At 35.9% G+C, this 21,751-nt stretch overlaps 1 protein-coding gene across 2 annotated transcripts in view; it reads left to right on the forward strand.

Annotated features, from left to right (window-relative positions):
• The window catches only part of MOSPD2 (motile sperm domain containing 2), a 35,229-nt gene extending 13,722 nt beyond the window's left edge, over nt 1-21,507 (forward strand). For both annotated transcript variants that reach the window (XM_075428797.1, XM_075428804.1), the window contains exons 6-15: nt 1,400-1,460; nt 2,040-2,078; nt 3,060-3,184; nt 8,421-8,591; nt 11,937-12,049; nt 15,664-15,760; nt 16,563-16,659; nt 17,329-17,458; nt 19,099-19,201; nt 19,451-21,507. In XM_075428797.1, coding sequence (XP_075284912.1) covers nt 1,400-1,460; nt 2,040-2,078; nt 3,060-3,184; nt 8,421-8,591; nt 11,937-12,049; nt 15,664-15,760; nt 16,563-16,659; nt 17,329-17,458; nt 19,099-19,201; nt 19,451-19,597 — 1,083 coding nt within the window. In that variant the 3' untranslated portion in view covers nt 19,598-21,507. The remainder of the gene's footprint in view (nt 1-1,399; nt 1,461-2,039; nt 2,079-3,059; nt 3,185-8,420; nt 8,592-11,936; nt 12,050-15,663; nt 15,761-16,562; nt 16,660-17,328; nt 17,459-19,098; nt 19,202-19,450) is intronic.
• Nucleotides 21,508-21,751: the final 244 nt, after the last annotated feature.

Here is a 21,751-nt window from a genome sequence, read left to right on the forward strand (position 1 = left end):
ACATTTACTATGTCAGCTTTTATCACTGGTATGCAGCTAGGTAGTTCTGATAGCTCGTGCCTTGTTGCACCAGTTCAGGTAAGTAGAATAGATGCAGTTTATTGAATGGTCTGCTGAAATCTGTACTTCTAATTCCAGACTTCGATCAAAATAATGGATCCATCCTCATCATATCTGATAGTGCTGCTTTTGGATAGGCAATGGAATAAAGAGCAGCATCCTTGTTAATTAAAACACAGGAGATTCTAGTCATTGCTTGGAAGTCCAACACTGTATTTATGCAATTAAATGAAAGTTACTGCATTTGGTACAAGCAACAGCCAATCGAGATAAATGCTTCTATTAAAGGCTGTCTTCTGCTTCTAAAGATATCAAGCTTTCAGTTAGTTTCTAGTTATTCAAGCTATTAATAAAGCTTTCAGGTTGTGGGTAATCCTCTTATACAGAGTATTGTTTTCTTCTCTTTCTACAAATGTTAGAATAGTGTGTTTACATCAATTTAAGAGCCCATTCCCTATAGCATTTTTACTGTTACGGCAGGCTTTGGATCCTCCATCAGCAGTATAGCTTGTACTGTTTCTGAAAGTCTCCTTTGTAGTAGTGGTTACCCATGTTAGGAGGAGTGAGGGAAGTATGAGTACTCATGGCAGGCTGACCACCTGACCAAAATACTTTATTGTGGTAAGGTATCTCTTTATACGTGTTTCATAAAATGTCTTTTTTTGCCCTTTACTATGTAGTCAGTTCTATTATACGTGGATTTCACAATGGAGACTTGGCTGTACTATTTCTGTGTGGCTATTCATTGGATGGAAGCACACACCTGAAAATGGGTGGTGCACATAGCAGCTCTTTTGAGTGCTGCCTCTGCCCACAATTTCTCTGCATACTACAAACTAATACTAAAACCAAAAATTCACTTAAAAGGAAAACGTATTTTTTTTCCTCTGGAAGATTCTGAGTGCAGTAGTACATTGAACAATATGCAAGATAATTTGTTGAAGGGAGATTTCGGTATGTTTAGTGCTCTGCCTTGTAACTCTTTTAAGGTAATCTGTCAAGCTTCCCTAGGGTTAAAGGTTATTTTCCCTGTATCTTTCCATTACAGACTAAATCCTGTTGATACTCTGCAGTAGTTTAGGTACCTAGTTTACTGCATTGATGGTAGGTTTGACTGCTTTGTTATATCATACAGCTAAGTACAACCACAATCCTGCAGCAATTTAATAATGAAAAGCATTGCATTAAGTTTGGATGATGTTTGTAGTATGTGTAAAATTTGAATATAGATGACTGCAATACAAGTATCTTATGCTATTCAATAAATATCTTAGCTTAACTAAGCCTGTATTTTAAATGTTTTTATTTACATTGCATTTACTTTGTGCTTTGATTTTAGGACTTGGATTTTGTTCGATTTATTGTCAACTGTTTTACAGATTATTACCCAAACTTCCTTAGTAAGTATTGTCAATTTCATCTTAAGCACTGTAGACTTGTGTAAGAAGAGCATTTCATGATGTTGTAGATGGTGGGGGAGACTTTAAGTCTTTTTGCATATGCTTTGTGTGGTGCCTATATGGAACACATGGAGATTTAGATTTACGAAGTCTCTTGCTGTTTGCTTCTTTGGGAAGAAGAGGTGCTGAATATACCTGTTAAACTTTCTTTTCTGTTCAGTAGTTGCTTTTCTAAGTCAGGTTGAGATCTTACCTTTTTCTGTCTTATGTGAGGTGATTACTTATTAGTAATAATGTGTCAGAAAACTAGTATCCAATAGAACCATAGAAACAGTGTATAACTTAGGATTTTATTAGCTGTTTCCCCAGCAAACAGATAATGCCTTTATATAGTGATAGAAATAGGCTTATGTGTGTTAAAAACAAGTATACAAAATTGCTTCTACAAGGAAGTGAACGTGGAAGTTTCTAAAAATAAGTATTCACTTTTTACGTGACCATTATTGCTGTGCTTCCTCTTAAACAGAAATACATAATGCTTGGTATTCAGATTATTTCCTTTTCTTTTTGTCTCTTCAGCAAAGATAGTGATCTTTGAAATGCCATGGATAATGAATGGTGAGTTGTTTTGGTTCTGGTTTTTTAGCTCGTGATAACTTCTTAAAATTAGCAGCATAAATAGGAAGCGTTTTTCTGCTCTGTGCAGATACAACCGAATGGTGGAATTGTTAAACGTGCATCTTTAAATCTGTCAATTTGTTGGTTGCATACTTTTTGTTTGTCTTTCTAGTATTGTGGTTTGGATCATACTTTAAATGGTAAATGGAGTCCATATTCATCCTGTTATCTTTAAAGCTTGGGAGACCCTATAGTTAAATAGTCTTTTCCTTGAGTGTTTCCGACTGTAGTCCTTTCAAAGCTAGATTTGCTCATGATTTAGGAATACTGTCCATCAATTAATGATGGACACTTTATAACAACCAAAAATTAGAATACACAATTTAAGGTATATGCCTGATACTGGACACTAATAGTTATGTATATTTTGATGTGTGTACTTCAATAATTATCTTTAATTATAATGAACAATATAAACATGCAATTCCTGTATTTTTACCATATGAATACATATTTTTATGGTGGTTTTAAATTTTCCTGTATGTTCATGTTTTTTCACTGAAATAACTGTGGTGTTTGAAAATACTCTGCAGATCTAAACTGTCCTTTAAAGCAGCAAAACATTTCAGCTAGGAAGAGTGTACAACATCCCTCATATCTGGAAATAAAATTGCTTTTACCCCCTCAGTACTTCCTAGACTGAATTCCAAGACAACAAAATTATAATTTAAATCAATGATTTTTCCATGAAAGTCTGTGGTCTGTCTGCATTTATCTATAGAAAGTGTATGTCCATAAAATACTTTTTCTGTAAATAATACTCTTTTCCTTGCACTGTTTTATCCCCATTATAATAGATACTTTCATGTCCTGCCATATTGTATGGTATGTAGCTCAATTGTGTTCCATAAGGTCTACAAATATGCTGCAAAAAAAACCCCTCCCTGGCAATTTATGTATACCTTTTGGTTTTTTTTAAAGCTGCATTTAAAATTGTGAAGGGTTGGCTTGGCCCAGATGCAATAAGCATGTTAAAGTTCACGAACAAGAGTGATGTACAGGAATACATCAGTGGAGAGTATCTGCCACCTCACATGGGTGGAACTGTAAGTATATCGACACTTCATGGTCCTTTTGTGATGGATTGACACATGCCTATATAAATTACATACGTGGGGTTGAGAGTTGTGAAATTTCTTGAAATTGTTCTGCCAATGTTAATTTATGAATCCCATTAATATAAAATGGGTTAACTTCATGAGAATTTGACATCTGGCAGTCTTAAGTACAGAAATTTTCTGAATCATTCGTCCACTTTCAAGTCACTGGGAACCGCTTAGTTTTTTCAGACCTTTAAAAAAAAAAAATCTATTTTAAGTATCATTCCTCCTTCTACTCTTTTTTCCCCACCTCATGAATTAGAGATTATGTGTTGGTTTATGACACAAGTTCTGTGAACAGAAAATAGGTTTCGTGTCCCTCTGAGATTTGTCATCTTGCTCCAAAGCTACGATTCAGTAAAGACAATCATACTGCAATTATTTTTCCTTTGTCTCTAGGGCTGCATTTTAATATGTGGCTGTAGAAGGTTCTTTTTTTAGAGTATGTTAGAGCCCCAAATAGTATGCTAAAATCCAGTATCAATTTGATGGAACCTGGATCCTATTCTAGTGCAACCATAAGAGCAAAACAGCACAAGCATCTTTGTACAACAGGTTTCACTTTTCACAAAGTTAGTAAATCAGTTTGCATAATCTTTATAATAGAATTTCCAGAAAGAAGATGGTTTTCACTTAAAATTTTTGTAAACCGCTTATGGTAATGGAAATAAGCCCACGGCAGAGGAGTTAGTGGTGCTTATTCTTTTCAGTTTTTTTTCTGAACATTTTTGGAGTATGGCAGTAACAATATGCAGAAAAGGAAGACTCTGCTTCAGTAATAGTAGGAGAGGCCATGTTCCTTTGTATATAAACTCAAGGTAAAGCTCCGGTAGCCAGGACATATAAAACTTGTTTTGGGAACATAAAGACTTAAGTTATCTTGGTTTTTATTTGGCTGAAAATAGCAGCCTTTAAAAAGTGCTTTTGCATGAGACTTACAAAGAGAAGATGATATCCTCTTTCTCCATGGAAAGTTGCTGCCCGAACTTTCCAGTCTCACATAAGAACTTTCTCATATTAGAGACAGCTGAAATTGTTGAACTTTGGGAGTGGGCATTGAGGAGGGGGGTTGATGATGTCTGAAGCAGCTTCAGTAAGGATTGGAATGGGGTGTAGCAGTGGTTCTGGGCCTAGCTCTTATAGTGTTGTCAGGTTGTTGCAATAGAGGGGAAGGTTCTTTTCCTCCTTAGAGGTGTGTACCTCCTGTCTCCTTTTTAGACCATCTTAACTGATAGCTAATTACGTTTTTAAGGAAGGAAGCTTGTGGCTTTGCTAAACATCCTCCTGAAGTGTCTACCTGAGCACACAGCTTTAGAGTTACCCTTTATCCTGCCTTGGTACTGCAAGGTCTTATTGCCAGTTAGTGATTGTTGATCGAGTTGGCTCCATGTTGCCCATCTCTTAACAGCATTAACAAGTTCCAGAATCATGGAGACAGTTTATCCAGACAATTATGTGGTAGTAAGTTGCAGTGAGAGAAATAAATTAGTAGAATAGGAGTAAACTTGCTTGACAAGGACTCCAAGGGTTTGACAATTTCAGAAAAACAGCTGTATCTGTGTACTAAAAGCCCTGTATTTTAAACCAGCAGATGTTTTTGTCTAAGTCTCTTTGGTATTTAGCCACTTGATGGGTGTTTTGAACTTTTAACCTCAGAACCATCATCATCTGGAAGCATTGTTAGCAAATACTTCGATCCAGAGCAGGACTTCAGAGTCTTCCTTGGAAAGATTTCTTCAGTGCATACGGTAAAGCAGGATTTTTGCATCTCTGACAACAAGGGATTTTTCAACCAGGAGACAGACAACTTACTGACCTTTTCTCAGAATTTAACTGTTCTTGATGTGGTTAACCTTGGCTCCTTTTGAGGCAACTAGAGTCTCTGAAGATAGAGTACATTCACCAGTATTAGCATTGTCATGCCTGTGTCTTTAAGGCACTATCTGGATTGCACAGAGTAATTGCCTCCACTCTCCACTCAAGCATTCGATTTTTTGTTTGGGTTTTTTTGCCTCCTTTCGGTTCTTTTTGTCATCTTTGATTTCCACATGTTTAGGAATAATCAGCATATTTGCAACTAGCATAATGCAGGTGAAGAGCACAGCACAGAAGTTCAGCCTTCATAGTCAACACAGTAGCCATAAGTAGACTCTCATCCTTTCTGCTGTGTCTCCTATTATGATCTGTCTTGGGAGCCAGGTTGTGCCAGATGTAAACAACTAGTGGAGCAGGTCATTTGGCTATTACTTTGTGGAGATACAGAGAACATAAGTGCAGTGGAATATAGGTGTCCAAGAAGAGTGTTGGAGACTAGTTTTTGAAATTAACAAAAAAAATCCATTTTGGAAATAATAATGTTAAACTTGGAGTCAATGATTACTTTGCTTAATCAAGGGAACGGTTCTGTGTCTCCATCAGAAGCCTTCAAGCTTCAGTACCTTAGTCAGGTTATCATTAAGTATGTTACGTTTTTACTGTGGCTCAAGGTCACTCAAAGGATGAATCTGAGGCTTTGCTTAGCATGAAAATACTTTCATCAAGGATTTTCAGTCAGCCAGCTGTGAAAGGAGGAAAATAACTTGCTTAGTTTTAGGCAACTAGCAGACAAAGATGTCTTCAGAATATCAAAAGTGTTGAAACTAATTATGCTAAACAGAAGCTTGAATTTTGCAGGACTTTGGAATATAAACTTAACATAAGCTTCATTCAGATCCTCATCAGTGTCTGTTGGCTGTAGCTGTTACCATACTGCTAATCAAGAGGAATTGTGTACTATGTACCTGCCTTTGGTTCTTGTCCACACTGCACAGATGTCTCTCTCTTTATATCAGGTTCATCTTGGAGAACTTGTTGGAATTGCCCAAAACAGATTTAGGAGCAAGCTAGTGATCAGCAGTCTGGAAAATTAGGGTTAGGTGCTCAAAAGCCACTTGCTAATTGTTTTTGTTTAATAAGAAATGTATATCAAGGCAGTGTTTTCCTGGATTCCCAATCTGTTGTGTCCCCTATTCCCCCATATCAGCCAGTTCCAGCTGTTGATACTGGTAGTGGAACAGGCCAATTCTGAAGGTATGCATGTTTCTGGCCAGCCAGGGACATTTGTTGCCTCTTCAATAACATTTTGTGTAAGATTGGTGTACATACAGTGTACACGTAGATCCAAGAGGGATACGTACAGTAGGGTTTTAGTTTGTGTATTTGCCCGGTTTTCCTTTATCAGAGATTTCTTTTCATCCTTGTTAAATCCGAGGTTCTCTCCACTGGTGCCAGTTTTGAACAATGTGTGCAACTAGAATGCTGTGCTCTTCACCTGGGTATCTGAATTGATAGCCCATAGCTTGTTTTCTTGGAAGACCATTTTATAGGTCACTGGTCTGAAGTTAAGACATCACTAGGCATTCTGTATGTGACTTCATGACCACTGTGTGCATGTTACCTTATAAAAATCACTACCACGATAAAGATCTCTACCAAAATTGGCAAACATAGTAAAGTCTCTGCATCTGCTGTAACAGAAAGCCATTAGTCTATAGAATGCATTATATGCGTTCTATAGATTGTAGAATTATGCAGTGCTATATATCAAGTGTGGAATAATTCTGTCTTGTTTACCTGTCCGAGGTTTTCATGCTGTTGGTATGTAAGCCTATGTCACTGAAACTTACAGACTGTGATTGGGAAGTGTGATATGTTGAGTTGTCCCAATGATGAGATTCTGTTCAGTTGCTGAAGTTGTCCAGCGTTGTGGATTGATGTGGCCAAGTGAAATGTGCAGCAAAATTAGTGTCTCTTTGTTAAGGTCACTTTGTCGTATGCCCTTCATCATATGCTGGAAGGGAGTGAAAAGGCTTTTTATCAGTTTGGCTAAGGGTAAGATGGCTTTTTCTGCCTTGTATTTGCAAATGGAGGTTGTCAATATTCTGTAAGCCTACTGTAGGGTTTCCAGCACTCTGTAGTCTTTTCTAATAGTGAATTAGTCTGTTCCTGATACTTGAAGCTTGTCCTTTTGGCCCCCGATATGATATCGCTTAAGCCAGGGGGTACCTGTTTCATTCACCTAAAGGTCTGTGACTGTTGCTTCAGCCTGAAGGAGAGATTTAGGTCTGGATTACAGATTAGCAGGAAGTATGCTGTTTTGTTTGGCACTTCTTCAAATAGCCCCATGTAAGGTTTTTCCTTTTTTTTTTTTTCTCTCTAACATCCCATTATTCTTTGTTTTGAGAAAACATACTTGCTTATGGAGAGCTTTCTTGGAACTTTTTTCTGAACTTGCTGCTGGTAGCATAGTGTGGGAACTGTGGGCGTGGCTCAAGTCTGCCTCGTAGGAGTCAAAGCTATGTTATTTTCCTCCTCCACTGGAAAAGCTGACAAACTAATTCAGTTTACTTGATGTTTAAAACTGTTTGAAAATGCAGTGGGAATAGAGCCTTGTTTAAACACTGTTTCTAACGTTAGATGTAATAAAACTATTGCGAATGCTAAGAGAATTTCTAATTAGCAAAAACTGTTTTTTACTGGTCCTCCAATAGAAGGAAGAGGAAATTTCCACTGTGTTGTGGAAGCACTGAGAATTTAAGTATGCTGCTTCTGCATTACTCGGGTGTCTTGAGTATGGTCTTTAAATTGATTTGGCATTGCAAAGACTGAGGTCTGAGTTGCAGAATATGATAAAGGTCCATGCACTAGGTTAAACTTGAGGGATTATTTGGGGTTGTTTTGTAGTTTTGATTCTTGTTTTGTTTAACTGTGGCTATTATGAAACTAAAATACGAAGAACAATTGAAGTTTTTAACACTTTTGGAACATTCTTTAGAAATAGCTGTTGTAGGTTTTATACCACGTTTTCTAGAACTAGGAACAGAACTTCAGCACTGAGACTCTGAATGCTGATCCTCAGTAGACCAGATTCTGCAATTTTGCTAAGACTATAAATAACAAGAATAGTTACATTTTAGTGGCTTCGTTGAGTGACTGTATGCATGTGTCTATAATAATGATAAAATAAAAACTGTCGGTAGTGTCAGCTTTATGCACAGAGGCCAACTTAAAATGGAAAAATGAAACATACAAGTCATGTGAAACAAAGCGAGTTAATTGATATTGTTACCATTTAAAAAATACTAGAGAAGACAATTCTCATCCTCCTAAATAACTGGTGCTTTAAAATCTCCTTATGTCTTAGGATTCTTTTAAATACAGCTATCCTCCATTGGTTGATGATGATTTTCAAACTCCTTTATGTGAAAATGGGCCCATTACTAGTGAAGATGAACATGAAAGTAAAGAAGAGATAGACACAGACACCAAGGAGACTGGGGAGCTGAATGAAGAACAAAATGTTAATCAGAAAAAGGTATCCAACTCTGAAGGTTGAGGCAAGCCTAGTTACATGCCTCCTGTCCCACTTTGTAACCATTTAATTTTTGTTTCTTGTCAGGCTTTTACTTTGTGTGTTGATTTTTTTTTTTTTTATACCCTCCAGTTTGACAGAAGAACCCAGTAAAACTGAAAATGATAATTGCAGTTTCAACCTTGCTTCTTGGTCTGTTAAGACCACTTTCATGCTTCTGAATGAGTAAATGTGTACTGAATATTTAGTCTATCTCTGCAATATAGTGGATTGTACTGTGAAATTTAATAGGTTTGTTTTGTTTTCAGAGGTTATATTTATGTACTTGGTTTATTTTTAATCTTAGGATATCTAGTGTTGTATATCTTATAATACATCTAGTTCTCTCAGATCCTTAAGTTAGTATGTACATGAGAAAATACAAAGTTAAATATTTATACTTACTGCATGTTAATTAGTTTTCTTAAATTATTGGTGATCTCAACATATAAAAGTTTTCATTTAGTCTCAGGAGAAATTGCATCCCTAATTCAGCAATGCTGATTTACAGTATAATCTTCCTGCAGTGGTGTTCATCCGGAAATATAAAGGCATTGTTTTACGGAAGTCCTTATCACAGAATCACAGGGGTAGGAAAGGACCTCTGTGGGTCATCCAGTCCAACCCCCCTGCCGAAGCAGGGTCACCTACAGCAGGCTGCACAGGACCTTGTCCAGGCGGGTCTTGAATATCTCCAGAGAAGGAGACTCCACAACCTCCCTCCTCTATGAACTAATATGTAGGAATATGCAGTAATAATCAGTGGGGATATTGCTCTTGAAAATAGGAAAAATCTGAAATTCACAACTTCAGTGCCATAATGAATTTTGGGATATGAATTGCAAAAATTCTGCTTAGTGAAGTAGAATCATAGAATGGTCTGGGTTGGAAGGGACCTTAAAGATCACCTAGTTCCAACCCCCCCTGCCATGGGCAGAGACACCTCCCACTAGACCAGGTTGCTCAGAGCTCCATCCAACCTGGCCTTGAACACTGCCAGGGAGGGGACATCCACAGCTTCTCCGGGCAACCTGTTCCAGTGCCGCACTGCCCTCATAGGAAAGAATTTTTTCCTTATATCTAATCTAAACCCACCCTTCTCGGCTTAAATCCATTACCCCTTGTCCTATCACTACAGGCCCTGGTAAAAAGTCCCTCTGTAGCTTTCTTGTAGGCCCCGTCTGGTACTGGAAGGCTGCTGTAAGGTCTACCCAGAGTCGAGTTTCCTCCAGACTGAACATCCCCAGCTCTCAGCCCTTCATCATAGGAGAGGTGTTCCACCCCTCTGATCATACTTTAATGTTACACTATCAGTTTCATTTACTGGGTGAAGTTTTTGTCAGAATAATTTGAAACACACAGCTCAGCTGTTTTATGCAACTTGGCCAGCAATTAAAAAAAGATAATTTCACTGACTTTAAGGTCGAAAGGAAGCATTACATAACCATGGTGACCTCCTGACCATTAGACTCAGTAGCTTGTTTTGGTTGTAGCACATCTTCCAAGCTCTGATTCTCGGATATGGAAATGTAGAGAATTCCTGCTCAGTGTATGAGTTGGCTTTGATGCTTAATAGCCTCAGGGTGTATTTATTTTTAATTTCCATGGCTGACTTCAGCTTTCTACTTATGGTATTTTTTTACTTTTTTCCCACTCCTAAAAGTATTAATTTGGTTTATGTTATTTTCTTTTATACAGTATAATCAAGCTGATACTCAGTCTTTCAGGTGAAACCAAGATTGACATTTATGCTTATCAATTAATCTTAAGGCACGTTTAAGGCCTTATGTTTAACATCCTTTCAGAATTTCACACCATATCTCATTGTTGGTATTGTTTCCATAAAAAGTAGATTATGCTTTTGCTTCAACTCACTGTTCTGCTGTTCATATATTTAAGAATAATACTTACTATTTGATCCACAGCAGGTACACCATGGTTTGTCACTTCAATATTATGTCTTTTTCCAAAATGTGTTTTTTCAGAAATACTCCCTTATTGCCTCAGAAATAGGAAATGCCAACTCTTTTAAGTTAATGATTTTTACTTGACTGCATCTAAATGTAGATATTATAATTTTTTAATAAGGCCAGCTTCCAAACTAACAGATTTCAAGTGATCTTTGAGATATCGTCTTCATTGTTTACTGCACTCCCAGTCTTTATATGCAGACTCATGTTATCACTAAGAATTCCTCTGACTTATTTTATGTGTATATACACACCTCCTCTTGTCCCACAGAAGGGCCTATTTCTTTCTGCAGAGCAGAGGGAGCCTTAAGTGATAAACTTGATTATTAAGTGCCTGTCCTGTAGATACCTGCATTTGGCTAGGACTGCACCTTTAATGTGTACTATAGTAATAGTTTTTCTGGTAATTTTAATTAGATTTATGTAGAATAAAGCCCAACACGTAACTAGTGCAATGTATTTACACACTGATGTTTAACTGTAATTATAAATAAATGAAATCAAATTGCTGTGCTTTTTATAAAACATTTTTTCTATAACATTTTGTATTCCTTTTATTCCCATACTTGAGATTTGCATAAACTGAATTCTCTTCAAGTCTTCTCTCTATTTTAAGTGGAATAAAACCAGGCTAAGCAAACTGTTCAGCTAGCTGATCTTGAGTTATGGTGTCGCTAATTCTTTCAGTTTTCTGCATCCTCTCCCACCCTGTTTTGCACTTAATTCCAGAGTTCTTACATTTTTTTTTTATAGTAAGATGTCCAGGCCTGTTGACATGTATTTTTTTAATGTAATGGAGGAAAACCCTCAGAACCTAAGGTATCTGCACTTTTCAATTGGCACTATTTCTTTTAAGTTCTCTAATACTTCAGAGTTCTATCTAAAAGCGTTGAAGATATGTTTAGAAACTCTGCAATACAATGAAGTGCAGAATTGTTATTGTTTACTGTTCAGTGTTGCAGTGATTGTATTGGAGTGTCTAACAGAAAAGTTCTGCAGTAGAAGAGCAACATCAGTGCTTTATAATCTTAAATATTTGAGGTACTATAACTTAACATGTCTGAAGTTTTCAAAAACAACTGCCTTGGGCATTGGGAAAATACACAGGAAAAAACAAGCAGAAGTTTTGTTTCATACATGTTTAATATATTGTAACTTCTATAAGAAATCATTTTATTCAGTAGACTTCAAGCAGCTTCAGGGAATGAATACATATTAAGCTTAATCTGTAACATGTAAATTGTTTAAATAAGCCTCTTCATTCTTTGAAATACCTGCATGATTCTGTAATGTGTAACCAGGTTTCTAGTTAATCATTATAACTATCATTTTTACTCAGATGAATTCTATAGAACAAATTTCCAAATCAGAGGAAACTGACAAAACAGAGTTCAAACCAAAAAATGCAAAGAAAGCATTAACCACTTTTAAAGGACCTTTATTACATATCAGGTAATAATTTTCTCTAATTTTTTTTCACAATGTGCCTTGGACACTTGAGTACTGAACTAGTTCAGACTACTAGAGGAATGCAATAGTTATTAACATCCTTCTAAGAATAATTTTTACAAAGATAAGAATTTTTCTGGTTTTACATGTTTTTAGTGAACATTCTTCTGCCGCTATTGGCATGCTTTTTGTACTAAGTAATAGGTATATATTTCATAGAACTGTAGAAGCATTTCATGGTTTCATTGATATTGAGAAACTACCTGTCATTGGTTTTAGTTAAACCTGTGCTCATCTGTAATGAGAGCAATGGTTTGACATTGTTTTATGACTTCACTGCCTTAAAAACCATTGTGTTTACTAAGACAACTTTCACTGTTAAATCTTGCATAAATTCTTTAACTTCAGACTGTATAAATGTCTATGCTAGTAGTTTGTACCAATTAAATTTAATGAATGGGTCCACTTTATTTTGTGTGCGAAGTGCTGTGTATAAATGGCATCTCTATGCAGAAGATTCCGTCATCCAAGATGCACGTCTTGCAGTAAAGCTACTTTTTATCATTAAACTAGGAGGAAAAAAGATCAATTTGCCAATTTAATTTTTTCTTTTCACTGCCTTTCAGGTTAAGATGCTTGTTTAGAAAGTGATTTAGATGTTAACTTTTATTTTCACTTCCAGTTTGCTATTAGATAAATGAAGAAAATATCTAATTTATAGGTAATTCTTTAGCTAACTTGAAGTGCTGTACTGAATTAGTTTTGGAATGAATCTGAATAATGACATGCTCATTAGCATCAAAAAATGCTTCGTATGTGTCATTTTCCTGGGTTTGAAATGAAAACGATCTTTATTGTCCTTTATGTGCAAAAACCTCCTCTGTATAGACTTAATTTCTTGTATGGCAGGACAAAAGCATAGACTGTGGGACTGTGATCTTAAAAGAATGTGAAAAATTTTCTGTCTGCAAGACAAAAGAAGCTGTGTTCTTCCATCCACTTTCAAAAAAAAAAAACAACCAACAAACTCACAAACACTAACAAAAAACAACTGAATAAAAAAAATACACCAACCTGTACCTTTTTGTCTTAAAATATTTCAAGATCTACCCTTGGAATAGAAGTGTTTGAGTTCATTTAAATTACAGGAAAGAGTAAACTTAGTCAAGTATACAGATGTGCTAATACTTGTAGTCTTGATGTTGTGGAAAATAAAGTACTGGTGTGTCCATTGTCCTTGTTTTTTTATTTTTAAGTAAACTCTTGAGAGTATGCACAGTTGTTGGTCTTTGATAGGCTAAATCTGTAGAAGCTAGAACTAGTTTTATTTCCCTAGAATCTTTCTCAGGACCGTAGACTGAAATTTATTGAGCTGGTGATATATAGGGTGATTTATGCTAACAGACTGTAAGCTCTGCCAGTATAAGTATTTGTATCCTTGCTGACTCCAGTGCTGCCCTGGGAAGGGAGCAGCCTGGAGCCTGGCTGGGCAGCTGAGGCTGAGCTGCTCAGGCACCACAAAACCATTAAGAAGCAGCAGCTGATCTGTGCCCCTCTACCTGCTGTTGCAGAAGACCAAGTGAGGCCTCCTTGGACCCCATGCAGGAATATTCCTTTCCTAGCACTGCTTGCTGCTTGTTGGCTCTAGTGTGTGACCATAACTGGGTACTTGTGCTCTTCTGTTTCTCACAGTCATAGTCCGTAGGCATCTGTCTCTTCCTGGTTTAGGCTGTGGTTGCATTTGCCTTGCATAGCTTGCTGTGAGAGACTGGTTTTTGTTGGCCTTCCTCCTCAGTAAGTGAATACGTTTGGTAAGAAAAAAGCAGCAGTTTACTTACATTGTCTGGCAGAAGACTAGCTCATGTTGTGGTGTATTTTGAGATAAGAATTTCTAGTGCAAGCTGAATTGGTTACCTCACACATGTCAGAGTAAAGCAGTGTTTCTGTAAAAATTAAAAAGTTTGCGTGTTCATTTAATATAAAACACCTCATGTCCCTAACAACTACACACCACCCACCACCATGGAACTTGTTCATGTCACAGACAAAGGCATACACTAGTGGCCCTCAAGCTCCATCTCCTTCTTGGTTTTGTGGTGGTGGTTGTTTTTTTTTTTTTGTTTTTTGGTTTTGTTTTTTTTTTTGGCAATAGCCACGCAGTCCTAATGGCACAAGAAAGTTCTGGCTCTGGCAGAAATTTCCTTTCATTGACCTCTTCTTGTGGCTTGTTTTGATGCTAGTTAATGCTTTCCTGTCCCATATATGGTTCATCTTGCAGATGTTGTAATACACAGCTGCAATAATACAGTATTAAAATAAGCAAAATATTTTGTAACTACACTCCTTCCTTCCCCGTATTGTTGTTGGTTACTTAAGTTGAGAATATGGGAACAGGAAAGAAAACTGAAAGGAGAAGGGGATATAGTTACACTAGTAACCTGTTTTAAACCCCTCAGTTTCTTGCTTTCTGCCTCACTCAGCACATTTCCTTCTTCACCAAAAAGAGAAAAATAAACAATTCTTGTCATGTGAGCTGTCTAATGCATTGTAAAACACAGGCACTCCAGTGCAGTTGCAGTTGGGCTCCTCTTCTAGCATGGTTGTTCAGGCTTGTCCTACAGCACCCAGGGTTTTTCTTCTTGGCTAGTGCACTGGCTGAAGTGAGAGGAGAAAGAAGGATTAGTACTGTAAAAGGAGGTCTTTCGAGGCAGAGGTCAAACTAATGCAATTGGTGTTCTAAACAAGGGAGAAAAGGGAAAAAAAAAGAAGTAACACATTTTTTGAAAAAAGCTTTCTGTCAAAAGATTATGCAGTTGTGTAGTGCTGCATAGTATAGCAGTTCTTTGCATACTCCTAAACTGACATATTGAAAGAAAGCAGTTTTCCAACTTACTACTTGAGTTTCCTCTCAACTTGTAGTATATGAGCATGCCCTACTTTTTGCCTAGTAGTGTTTGCTATGCTTATTCCTAAATTAGTTGTGTTAATTTGATATGGTTTAAAGGATTTCATGCATGACTCTCCTAATGGCACAAGAATATTACAAACAAGCAATAACTTTATTTATGCATGTGTCACCAGAAATATGTGAAGACTGACTCATAAGTACAAGTGAATATAGCTGTAGTGGTTGAAAGGATTGCCAGTCGCAGATACCTGCTGCTCCTCTTCTGCCTGCACTGCACCCATTACAATGATAGGTGTGTGAGGTGGAAATTACTCCCTGTCTGTGACACCTTATACTCTTTAATATTAGTATAAATGAAAATGAATAATGCTTTACCTTAACATACCACCTCAAGATGTGGTGGTGGAAGTGACTGTGTCCATTGGCTCTTTGTGCTGTTGCAGATGGTCACGCTCTTTGAGATGGAAGAAGTCAAGGGCAGTAACCCGTTGAGGCATCTAGGTCCACTTGTGATCATGAGTCAGCCCTGAGCTTCACTACAAAATTTCTGCATTTTCTTTTCTCAGCTTTTTTGATGCAAAACTGTTTATAGAGACTGCAGCTGTAGGGTTGAAAGTATTTTATTTTCCTTTAGGTGTGGTCAGGCTTTTTCTATGGTACATAATAAAGACAGTATGAAGACACTAATTCATTTTAAATTTCTTATTAGCCCAGCAGAAGAACTATATTTTGGATCCAAAGAAACTGGAGAGAAAAAATGTTTAATAGTTCTCACAAATGTTACTAAAAACATCGTGGCTTTTAAGGTAACTATTTTGTACGTGGCCTGGTTTATTAAACGTGCAACTTGTTTTGGGTAAGGAGGAAGAAATGCTGCTAAACCCACTTTTAAGTCTAAATCTTTTGTTCTGTTGTCATGTTTAAAGCAGATCAAAGAAATCTTCTGGTTGAATGTATGCCCATTATGTACCACCCCAGAGGGGATAATCATTAATACAAATCTTTGGAGCACAGACTGACAAAGAGCTATGGCGATCGTTAGTTCTTTAGTGAGAGTCTAATACTTCCTGAAAAATAAAGGCTTGAGCATTGAAAAGTCATCTTTTTAGAATTTTTCTCTTTCTAAAGTCTTGGCTGAGAACAAGATGGTAATGCTTCAGAATGATGCAGCTGCATCTCCAAATGTCACCGTCAAAGGTGAATAATGAGTTATGTTTGCTTCAGAAACACTGAGTTGACTTGCATCTTGGTTTTCCGCCACATCTTTTGTGTTCTCTGCACACAGAAATAACTAAAGTTTCCATGCTATAGTATTAAAAATTTTAACAGATAATCCATTTGAGATTCTTGCCTCTTTTTTAAATATGTATATGAGAGAAAAATAGCATATGCCAGAAAAGAACAGATAGAATGGTTGAGAGAGGAAAAAATAAAATGCTAGTGTCTGATTACTCCTACAAAGTAATGTATTTTAAAGACTGTGTATTACTGTGTCTTAATATTCTAGCTTTTGGAGGTTTTAGTTACTACAAAATGAGGAAGGTTATGAAACAATCATAGTTTCTGCATGCATTTACTGTATGCTTGCTTGGTATTTCTTGTTTATAGGTGAGAACAACTGCTCCTGAAAAATACAGAGTTAAACCCAGTAACAGCAGCTGTGAACCAGGCACATCGTTGGATATAATAGTCTCTCTTCATGGTGGTAAGTAAAATCTTATGATAGAATTTTTAAGAAATCTGGACAGGTTTTGTTAACAGGCTGATTCTCTAGATACTAACCTTTCTAAGTGCTCGCTAGGATATAAGACTGGCTGACACCCGTGTCTGCTTGACTGTTGTATGAGAGCGTTACTGTTTGTAAAAAAATACGGATGTCAGACAGCATTTGAGTAACTGCCTGCACTGATTTACTACTCCACTTAGGCATAAGCAGCTGTTGTCTGCAGCCTGTTCTGTTTCTTGACTTAAAAAGAAAAAAAAAAAAAAAAGTTGCAGTAGCGACTGTCTCAGTTGTGCTCTGCTACAGTGGGAGTTTATCTGCGGTAAATCAGTTTCCTAAATTGTTACAAGGACAGGTGAATTTGGTGGAGAATGCATTCTTTACAAAATTCTGGGTGTTGTCCTTGAGTCATTCAGATGGAACTAGTTCTGTTGGAATAAAACTGTAGAATTTGGGGAAAAATGTAAATCAAAATTGTTGAGCTTAAGAAAATTATTTCATTATTTTTGTTTCTAGTCAGTCAGTGTCCAGTGTCCTGCAATAAAGAAGCTCTCGTTCTAAAGCACTGTTGTTCAAAAATACTTCTGTACACTTTGTAATTTTGTCATTTTGTCTGAGCACACTTTTCCCTTTTTTTTTCTTTGAGGGCAGGTTTTGCAGCTTCTCTGCAAGATCGTTTCCTTATAATGGCAGCAGAAATGGACCAGTCTTCTGGAGCAGGTGTACCAGAACTAACTCAGTTTTGGAAAGAAGTCCCTAGGACCAAAGTGATGGAACATAGGTGAGCATATGGTTTTCTGTTGACAGGGTTTTTTTTAGCCTTTATCATTTAGCTGATTTATAGCACTTGCATATCATAGTCAGTGAAGGATTCTCCATACCCAGTTGTGTGCTTACTGACTGAAGCATATTGCTGAGGCTTCTGCTCTAACTGATTAGAGGTGTTTTTAATGCATAAAATGTCATGGTATTCTGCACATGCTCCTCTTTTTATTGTTGTTGTTCTTGTGCTGGTTAAGAGTTAAGTGGAAAAAATGTGAATGGATGTGACAATACAAGTAGACAGTAGATTTTTTTTTTTTTTTAATAAGAACGTGCCACAGGTTTTCTAAAAAGAAACAAGCAAGGAAAGAAGACATATAAAATGCAAAGCTATTTTCTAGGCAGTATTAAAAAATAATTCAATTTCTCCTAGTGAAAATCCTAATCTTGTAGAAGACTTCTATAAAACATATCACATGTTCATATGTGCATTTTCTGTATTTAATGGTGAAAAAATACTACAAGGAAAATACATTTCCCTGTACACTCTTTTAAATATACCTGTTACTTTTCTCTCTTACCTGTTTGCATCTAGTTGTATCACTGTACATTTCTACGAAAAGTTCATTGTAGCTCTCGTTCACCTGGAAGTCTTAGGGCCATGGTACAGTGAAATGCTGTTTCATCTTTAAAACAAAAAAAAAAAACTTTTTTACTTTGTTCCTGGCATGTTTTTTGGGTTTTTTTTGAGCTGCCTTATCCCTTACCTCTCTGTTAAACAAAGTCAGTATCATGTGAGCGACCTTAAGCTTACTTGCATAAATATTGCAATTTTCTTAAGACAGACTTTGAAACGATAGGGAGCGATTATGTGATTACATAAAATTTACTGATGAATACAAACCTGACCTTTACTTTTTATTAAACCTAGATTAAAAACAGTGGAGAATATAATTATTGTCTCTTTAATATCGTATGTGTAAGTACTTTGTCTGAGGAATCTACTTAGACCTTATGACACATATTTGTCCCTTTTTTTGCTTTGTTTTGCCGGAGAAGTTTTAGCATTTCTCTTTCCTTAAAATAGAAAAATGCTGCAGCCTCAGTTTCACCATTTCTTTCACAAATAAATTCATTCCCACACTAATTGACTTTCATGTTATCAGAAGAGCTTCTGCTGTACTTCATATATTGCATAGGATTCCACCACCTTCAGTTGTGGCTTGAAATTCTGTTCCTCCATTTTTAACCATGGAAGAGGTGGACTCTGTCAAAAATGTTGTTGCTAAGGTTTAAAATGGAAAGAAAACCTTTGGATTTTGTTTGCTGTTCAATAAATTGTTTCATCTCTGTTATTAAGTATTTGACTGAATAATCCACTGCATCCTGTGCTATGGATTTAAAAAGATGAAGATACATTTTAACTGAGCATGCAGATAATTGTGATCTTGCTTTCTGTATCAAAAGGTGTCAAAACATATTTGGTGGACTGAGGAAACCTTTTCAGACTATCATTGCAATAGTCATTTAGCAAACTAATCCACCAGAACAGATGATAAAGCACATATAGTAACCGTTACATGGAGTGTTTACTATTAATTATACATCGTTACATTAAATTTGTGATTTTTGGTGTGTATTTTTATTCCTGTTTCACAGGCTCAGGTGTCATGTCATAGAAAGTAGTAAGCCTTCTTCTCTGACGTTAAAAGAGAATGCGTTTAATATTCCAGCAAAAACCAATGAAGATTTACATATACAGGTAATAGTGTGTTCCTTTGTGCTTAATATTGAACAATATAATAAAATGATAGAGATAAAAAGAATTTATACTAAACCTGTTTGGTACTTTGTAAATTATACTATTTGAAAATCTGAGCAATTGAAAGTAACTAAATCAGTGATAGTGATTTAATTATTTATTATTTAATTATTTGGCTAAATAGTTCTAAATTAATAAGAACTTTCATGTGCAGTAATTCAAATTTAATGAAACTATTTCTATTTTCAGCTAACTCATTTATTGCAAATTAATAAAAGACTTCAAGAGCAGATTGATCACTGCCTCTGGTTCCAGCAGTTGTCAGTTGTTTTGTCATTATTATCAGTTACTGTTGTTGCCTTCTGCTTCTACCTGGCGTATACCCAGAGAAGCTAAAAAGAATCGCTGTGCATTGAACATGCTGCCTATCATGGTTGTTTGGAGAGGAAGAGATTGCAGTGCTGCGCTCGGGTTCCGGAACTGCCAAAATGAGGTTTGTGAGCCCACAACAATGAACGATGATACAATTTTCTGAAAAAAAAAAAGGAGAAATGAATGGCCAACAAAGGAAATTACTGAAAGTTGACACTTAGAACAGGGCATGAGGAAGATGTTAAGAGCTAGGACCTATTTTCACTGTACAACTCAATAAATACTACTGTGAACTGGAAGGAGGAAACCAAATACAATATAATTTAAAACTGTTTAGGTTTTTTCCCCTCTAGTCAACTACTTTAGATACAATATTTCATTTCTTTTCATCATATTCATTCTTACATTCTGAATTACTCTCATAGAAGGTGCAAGCAGTCAGCTTAGTGAATTCTAAAGTTTAACCTGTCCATTCAGGTAAATTTACAGAAATTATGTAGTACATGCAGATTTTTTATATAATCTATGTACATGCACACGTAAAGGAAGGTATTTGTTGTTAGTAATTACTTTGGTAATTCAAGCTCATTGCTTTTGTTGGTTAAATTCCTTATTTTTGTGCTTTTTCTGGATGCAAAGTTATTGCAGGTATTTCCTACTGAATAGCATACACACAGCCATATTGACCAGGAATATAACCCTTGTTTGATTCCAAAGATATTAACGAAATAGTCATGATGAGACACTATTCCTATTGTTTTTTTTGTTTTTCTTTTTTTGAAAACAACTCTTACTCAAATTGTTACTCAGAGGAGTGTGAGAGTTATTTTTGATGATCTGGTTCATAAAAAGGCTAATAAATAGTCAGTGTAAGAACTTATTGTGAGATGTGCAATATGCTTAAATTAAAGATAAATTTATGAAAAAAGCAAGTCAAGTCAGGAAGATTAAATATTGTTGAAGTCAACATAGAAGTGTTATATCTGCCATTTCTCAGAAACTGTTGTGGAAATGGTGTATGAAGCTAGTGAGAACTTATGCTAACAAGGATTCTTTGTACTCATTGCTGTAAATATGTATATTAAAATGATAAATACTTAAAATGAGATTGATGGTATCTTTCATACATTTAAAATTTAAAATAATTTCTTTACTAGAATTAATTTTTGCTACAAATTTGCTTTGTAAGAGATCATTTAGTTTTGTCTGCTGACTTCAATAGTTGAGAAGAGATTACTGAGGAAAGATAAAGGTCATACTCTGCTTCTGTCTTTTTGTTTACAGTATCTCTCCAGTGTGTTGTAGATCACTTCTAGGAAATAGAGAAGGGTAGTTTAAAAAAATGCATTAATAAACAGATTAGCTAAAATTACCATGTAAAAGGTGAATCTACAGAACTGTTTGGTGCACAGTCTTCTGTGCTTTCTTAATTTATACAGTATTTTTGACCACATCTACATTTTTTTAATTTTTCATTAATCTCATTTCTGTTCAGTTTTCTTCTCAGTATTTTGTTTTCTTAACAGGTTGACAACTTATATTGTTCACTGTGTACTATGGAGCTGTTATTTAGGTTGTTTTCATGTGCATGCAACTCAGACGCTTTGCTTCCAAAAAAATGGGTTGTTGTCTTGTTGAGAAAGGTAACGAAGTAATTTGTAACCTTAAGATAATAATACCCATGCTATTAAAATGCCAATTCCTTAATTTGAGTGGGTTGAATAGCACTTTATTGTAAAATTACCAGAAATATATTCTCGGAGTCTTTGCCAATATGAATATTTTAATGTTTTGGTGCTTTCATATATTTTCAGTATTTTTTACTATGTTGGTATTTTCTTTGTATGATGGATCAGATGAACATCTTTTCTATTTTAATATGTTTTAGAAAAATACAGTTACAAAATAAATATGAGGAAATGTGCAGTCTTGAATGTTTAGTCTTTTAAAAATAGCTACAGATCCTGAGTTTCTGGTTCTCTTGTTAGTCTGAAGATACTTAATATGAAGGAGGGAGGGGCCAATATGATAATGACCTGTAGTCTGTTGTAGAATAGAAGTTGTGATGATACTTGTCAGACAAATGTAAAATAGATGATCGTGAATTCTCAGGCAGAGTGCCTAACATAATCATAGCACTTGATACTGGCATGCAAACAGTACTGTGGCACAAATAAT

The sequence above is a fragment of the Opisthocomus hoazin genome, chromosome 1 (assembly GCF_030867145.1).
Source record: "Opisthocomus hoazin isolate bOpiHoa1 chromosome 1, bOpiHoa1.hap1, whole genome shotgun sequence".
In the NCBI taxonomy this organism is placed as follows: domain Eukaryota; kingdom Metazoa; phylum Chordata; class Aves; order Opisthocomiformes; family Opisthocomidae; genus Opisthocomus; species Opisthocomus hoazin.